Source organism: Mytilus trossulus, chromosome 1, assembly GCF_036588685.1.
Source record: "Mytilus trossulus isolate FHL-02 chromosome 1, PNRI_Mtr1.1.1.hap1, whole genome shotgun sequence".
Classification (NCBI taxonomy): domain Eukaryota; kingdom Metazoa; phylum Mollusca; class Bivalvia; order Mytilida; family Mytilidae; genus Mytilus; species Mytilus trossulus.
In genome coordinates this window covers 53,696,528-53,703,555 of record NC_086373.1, presented here as the reverse complement: position 1 = coordinate 53,703,555, position 7,028 = coordinate 53,696,528, and the positions used below count along the sequence as shown (strand labels likewise).

Sequence of the window (7,028 nt, the reverse complement as noted above, 5' to 3'; positions counted from 1 at the left end):
AAGAAGTTAGCAATATCCTTTAACTCTCCTTTCCGCTATATAGATGATTTTCTATCGGGAAATATTTCAAAATTTTGTGACTATGTTGAACGCATCTATCCCATCGAACTAGATATAAACGATACAATAGATACAGTTAAGTCGGCCTGATATCTTGACTTACATCTATAAAGTGACAATGTGGGTCGGTTGTAAACAAACTTTACGACTAAAGAGATGATTCCAGCTTTCCAATTGTGAACTTTCCATTTCTAAGTAGCAACACTCCAGCAGCACCTGCATATGGGGTTTATATCTTGCAATTGATACGATATTCCCGTGATGGCATTTCCTATCATAATTTTCTTGATAGAGGGTTGCTGCTCACAAGGAAGCTATTAAACCAAGAGTTCCAAATGGTGAAGTTAATTCGTAAACTTTACGAACGCAATCACTAGTTGGTTGACCGTTATATGGAATAACCGTTTCACAAATGATATATGTTCCTTACGTCGTAACTACAATCTCCTTCCCTTTCATGAATGTGACCTACCAAATTAATAGACTATTTGCCGGATTTGTTACAACATTAGCCATATGTGGAGCAGAATCAGCTTATCCTCCCGGAACACCTGAGATCACCCCTTGTTTTTGGAGGGTTCGTGTTGATTATACTTTAGCTTTCTATGGTGTGTCATGTGCACTATTGTTTGTCTGTTTGTCATTTTCATTATTAGCCACGGTGTTGTCAGTTTATTTTTTATTTATGAGTTTGACTGTCCCCCTTTTATAGCTGGCCATTTGATATGGGTTTTGTTCATTGTTATAGCAATTTGAACACTTACTCACAAATATAGACAAACTCAGCGATATTGACGTGGAAGAATTGAATAAACTTTTGAAAGATATATTGGAGCAATACACAAAGTCAGAAGTGAAATACAAAAAAACATTGTGACTCCTGCCCTACAAGTAGTGAAACACGTGACCAAAAAGATGGTAAACCGTGGTTTACAGACGAATGTAAAAGTCTATACAGAGACTACTGTAAACCAACTTATTTTCGCGAATACTTTATTTCGCGTTTAGTCCTTTCTAATCCACTTCGCGGCGATTTAATTTCGCGATTATCTAATTAAATTGATGTAGTTAGATAAGAAAAGATCCAAATTATACATATTCGCGACTATTTAATTTCGCGTTATTTTTCTCCTCGCGAAAGTCGCGAAATTAAATCGCTCGCGAAATTTGTTGGTTTACAGTATTTACGAGCTATGATGGATTTTAATAGATACCGGTCGAATGAAAATAGACTACGTTTTAATATAGCTAAACAAAGATACAAACGATTGGAAAATCAACTGAAAAGACAATATAAAAATCAACAGGAGGATATGTTATCTAAATTACTTAAAATAACCCTAAACGATTTTACAGGAAATTTAAAAAGTGCAAAAAAACTATTACCCATACGCTTTCTGTTGAAGAATTTGAAATACATTTTAAAAATCTGATTTCAAAAGATGTCACCACAGAGGATCAGCAAAGTGATTCAATTCCAGAGGTCGTATATGAAGAATTAGACTCTTCTTTCACAGACTTGGAACTTGGAACTTGGAACTTCTATTAAATATTTAAAACGTGATAAATCCACTGGTTATGACAATATTATGAACGAATATATATTAACGAACAGAAACTTTATCAAACCAGTATTGTGTAAACTGTTTAACTGTATATAGAGTGCTGGCGATTTTCCAGAATTATGGATAAACAACATTATAATACCAGTTTTCAAAAAAGGACCAGTAGACGACCCTGGCAACTATCGTGGTATTTCTCTCGTATCACATGTGGGTAAACTGTTCACATCAATTATTAACACCAGGCTTACCAATTAGAGCGAAAAACACGATATAATAACCGATGCACAGTCTGGATTTAAACCGGGTTATGGAACAACTGACACCATCTTCGCCCTCCATTCTCTAATTTATAAGTCTTTGCGTAGTGGAAAACGATTTTATTGTTGTTTCATAGACTATAAAAAAAAAGCATTTGATAGTGTGTCTCATTTCAAATTGTGGTTAAGATTAATCAGATGTGGTATAAGTGGAAACTTATTAACTGTTATTAAATCTATGTTTGCCAAAATTAAATGTTGTATTAAACTGGAAGGAAATTTTTCAAATTTCTTCCAAAGTAATATTGGTTTGATGCAAGGAGAATCATTATCTCCTTATTTATATTCTTTTTATATTAATGACATTGAAAATGAACTTTTAACTCAAGGTTGTCAGTCATATGAGTTAAAGATGCTCAATTTATATTTGCTTATGTATGCAGATGATACAGTTCTTTTAAGTGAAACTGTTGATGGTTTACAAAAGATGATAGACAGTGTAGACATATAATCTAGAGAGTATGATTTGGATATTAACTTGTTTAAAACCAAAATTGTTGTGTTTAGAAATAGAGGCCTCGTTAAAGCGACTAAAAAATGGTACTTAAATGGTGTTGATATTGAATTATATGATTAATTTACATATCTTGGTCTACTTTGTAAATACAATGGCAACTTTGTACATACACAGAAAGTGTTAGCAAATCAGGGTAGAAAAGCATTATTTAGTTTATATAGTAAAATATATGATGATTGTTTTAACCTTGAAACTATGTTATCTCTTTTTGACACATATGTATCTAGTACATTAAATTACAGTTGTGAAGTCTAGGGATCTTTTAAAGTACAGATTCACGTTAAAAGAACAAGAGAAATACAAAAAGTCGCTTATACAAACCTCCAAAAAATGAAAGCCAATACAAACACATTGATGAGATGTATGAGTACCGAGCCACGTGAAACGGATATCACATAAAACCATTCAACAATAAAATTTACATCAACAATAGAACAAAGACAAATGAAAGAACAATAAAACACGTTGTTTAGATGATAAACAACATCAGTACGCAGAATCTATACATCAAGACCATCGTGTATTATTTGAGAAGTTGATACGGAATATTTATCAACAAGATCTTGGTACCTTCCGATGAAATGCTTTAGAAAAAGGACGAGCCGTTCTTTGACATACCACTGTTTCATCAACTTTCTACTCAGACACTGATGACGTTTTACAAATTCTGAGTAGGAGCTGCAAGCTATTGAATATCGAATAAGTTGGGAAATATATATCCCAAATTCACGTGAAATTGGTATATTGCTACTAAGATTTGGAAAATTTATAATTTCAAAATTAAAATCGTCTTGTTTATCATAGATTCTGGTACTGAGATGACTGTGTAAGTCAAATTCGATATATAAGTCTAAAAATGAGGCGGAGGAAGCTGTGTCTGTTGTTCCTTTAATCTCTGATATAATGTAAGCTTATTACTGAAAAAAATATAACGATAACAAAATGATAAACTTTATTTAAAAGCATTCACTGCTCATTTTTTTTAATGTTTTGGTCGAAAATCAACATCTTTAAGCATCCAGCGGTATTCGTTCTGGATCAGGCAATTTAACTACAGTGAAAGTGTTATAAACATCAAAGAGAATCGATGCCTTGTTGGTCATCTGTACCCAAATCTCGTCATTCACTTCCAACTGCATGCAGACAGTTTGGGTTGCCATATCAAATTGGTTACCAGTATATAGCCACACATAAATGCCTCCATTTTTCCTTAGAGTAGTGTGAGCGGTTACAGTGCCTGACATCATGGTAACAGACACCAAGTAATTACCAGCCATAGTAGCTTTATATTTTCCACCAGCATAATTAGTACTCGAACAAAGAATCCGGTTATATTCGATTATTGCATTTGTCGGGTATGAATTCGGACCACTGGGTAAGGTTACTGTTAATCCTGTGTAAAAACATAAATTACGGAATTTAGATGAATAATACACATACATTATAAACATACAACGTTATTAGAACGACATGATGAAAATTCTTTGCTAAATCTCTTGCGTAATTTATTCTGCAGTCAGCTGTTGTTTGTACTTGTTAATGACTACATATTATAATCTTGATGATATTTATTATATTAAATATAGGGTGATATTTTCAAGAAATTCTTTTCCTCATCCATCTGCATGGGATTGAGCAAATTATCCTCTTTCGTCTTAATCGTTTAAGATCTAGCATTTTAGAGTAAAGTGTAATAACACATATGAATAGGTGGTATAAATATGCAACCATAAGTTGTTATCTTCGGATACATGTATGAATAATTGTTATTAAAATTTGATAAATATTTTACGAGCTGTATACCTTTAATGCATATGCAAAGCCTTTTCAGGGAAACTTCTGTTAAGATATGCTATTAACTTTCCTTTTAAAACAATATTATTAAAATGAAAAGAAGCCAATATTCTTAGATTTTCTCCCCTTCAAAAAAGTTAACTTAACATTTGTGTAGAAGTAGGTATAATATTAAATGATTAGACGTTCTTTCAATTGAAGAAAATAATCAAAATAGAGTAGGTTTATTCCAACGGGACATTCAAACAAACTAACAACGCCATGGCAATATTATAATTGATTGTACTTTTAAAAGATTCATGAAAGACAAACTTCAATTTTGATGTTGAATTTCCCATTAGTAGCCAGCAACAATCATTTAGAAGATATAATAAAACGTAAATAAATATTTTTCAAATGTTTGGGATTGAAGGTTTATATGTTTTTTATTAATTAAATGTCGGCAGTTTGAAGATAAAAGTAAGTATTTATATTAATAAACATTATTGGTTTTTAAATAAACCCGAAAAGTAAATTGTAGCAATTAGGTAAATGTCGTTAGATAAACAATCCCTTTCAATTTGCTTAGCTGATAAGTAGCAAAAACTTCCACCCGACTATCATACATGTACATTTAATAACAAATGATCTATAAAAATAAAAATCACAGGATGACAATGGGGTATTTTTATTTTCTATTTGCATTAACTGACAGCTAAATGAAACCAACTCGGTACTCAGTGTGTCTGAACTGGATCGATTTAAAAAAAAGATTTCTTAAATTGAACGCTGATAGTTTTAGAAAGTTTGTTTTAAATGTGATATGCATTGAATCTCGTTTTGTCGTATTGGTTAAAACGCCTTTTTGGACTTTACTTGCTCCACCTTGAATTGTTAACTTTTCAGCATTCCTAAGGAAGGCCAAGCTACTGCTTTGGACCCCAAACATGATTACATCTTCATATAGTGAAAATTATCATCCTTTTTTTTAACGCTATCGCATGTGACAATCTATCAGTACAAGCAGTTTCATTTTTGTAACTTTTAATCGTGATTAGCATACCTGAGACCACCGGTCCATTACCAATGCGTGTACAACACATGAACGCACACAAGATGCATTTCAAAATGTGAGTCATTTTCACTGCAATTAAGAGTTGGTAAGCGTATCTGCAACACAATTATTTAATAGTATATACAACTTTGACATGAATTAATTCAACAATTATTCATCGTAATGCAAAACATTGTACACGAATATGTTTTACATACATGTAATTGCATCTAATTTAGTACGAATAGTATCAACAACAACAAAATCTAAAATGAATTTAAAAAAAGGAACATCTATCAAAACAAAATCTAACTATCGACTAAATGATACAACGAAGTTAAACGAAGCATCGATATATCGACACAAACAAGATCTGTATCTGCTAAACAAATAAACTATATTATAATCTTATTCTGTACACAAATCATCAACAAAAAAATCAAAGATAAAGTGAAAACGGTCAATTTAACCAAAATAAAAAATAGGAAAACTCTCAAACTTTACTGTGTACGACTTATCTACAATACACACATTCTAAACAAATTCAAAAGTAAAAAGTAAAAAGTAAAAGGTGTAGGTTTTGCAAGCTACAAAACCAGATTTCATCTAGTATATATAAGAGAATGTCAGGAATATGCAATTTTTTGGATTAGTTTTATGTTTTTGATCTTATATTGTCCGAATTGATAAAGAACTTTCCGTTTTGAATTTTTCTTTGAGCTTGGTATGTTTGCAATATTGCTTTTTGGTAACTATTTGCATCACGAGTAGCTTGAGTACTTAAAACAAGTTTTAAAATTTGTAGCTCAAATCAATGTTGAGTTTCACAGTTCCCTTAGGTCAGCCAGAATTCCGCGATTTAATATAATGTTTAATTTGCTCTTCAGATTTTGTTTAAACAATATTATGTTTAATTTGCTCTTCAGATTTTGTTTAAACCATATTATGTTAAATTTGCTCTTTATATTTTGTTTAAACCATATTATGTTAATGCAGACAGAAAAAAGTGTTTGTTTTAATTAGGGGTTTGTTTACAGTTAAATCTTCGGATTTCATTCAGCTGCATTAAAGAATTCGAAGCATTAACAGTAAAAGGTCAATCATATTGAACTACCATAAGTTTACTATTGCATTTCCATTTGAGGCAATAACAACTTTAAAAACATCATTGACATATGAGTGTTTTTTTCTTAAATCATATACAATGTGTGAGAACACTGTCTGTCAATCATAAAAATCGTGAGTCTTTAAAGTCTAATATGTATAAATCAAATATGTCTTTAATATAATTTATATTCCGTAATAGTTTAATGAATACCATTTGGCACTATTCATACCGCGCCTTTAATGTTTTGATCGGTTGTATAAGTATTATAATTCTTTTCACTTACCGGGTTTTTAAATTTTCCTCAGTTGATAAATCTGCTCCTGTGATAACTTGTCATGGACAGATGGAGAGAAAAGATCATTCTGTTTTATAGTGATGTACACAGCTGATGTATTCGGATTAAGCAACATATTTCAATTGCCACGTTGATATTTAAATGCTTTGATTGCAGACTTTGTGTTTTAGTAGGCGGTTTGTAAATGTATGAATTACTTAATAACATTATGATTATATTCAGGCACATTAATGTCCCATTTCCATTCTCAATTTCAATTAAATTAATTTTTGTATTGCTTATAACATTCGGAGATGATTATGGTTGATCCTATGTGAGTCAGTGAGTGTATGAGTCTGG

At 31.4% G+C, this 7,028-nt stretch overlaps 1 protein-coding gene across 1 annotated transcript; it reads right to left on the bottom strand.

The window, feature by feature from the left end:
- Positions 1-3,440: 3,440 nt before the first annotated feature.
- On the bottom strand, positions 3,441-6,776 carry LOC134708608 (uncharacterized). Its single transcript, XM_063569259.1, has 3 exons — positions 6,678-6,776; positions 5,296-5,402; positions 3,441-3,852 (listed from the first exon to the last, which is right to left on the bottom strand). Exons 2-3 carry the CDS (start codon positions 5,369-5,371, stop codon positions 3,470-3,472), a joined length of 459 nt encoding a protein of 152 aa, XP_063425329.1. The 5' UTR covers positions 5,372-5,402; positions 6,678-6,776; the 3' UTR covers positions 3,441-3,469.
- Positions 6,777-7,028: the final 252 nt, after the last annotated feature.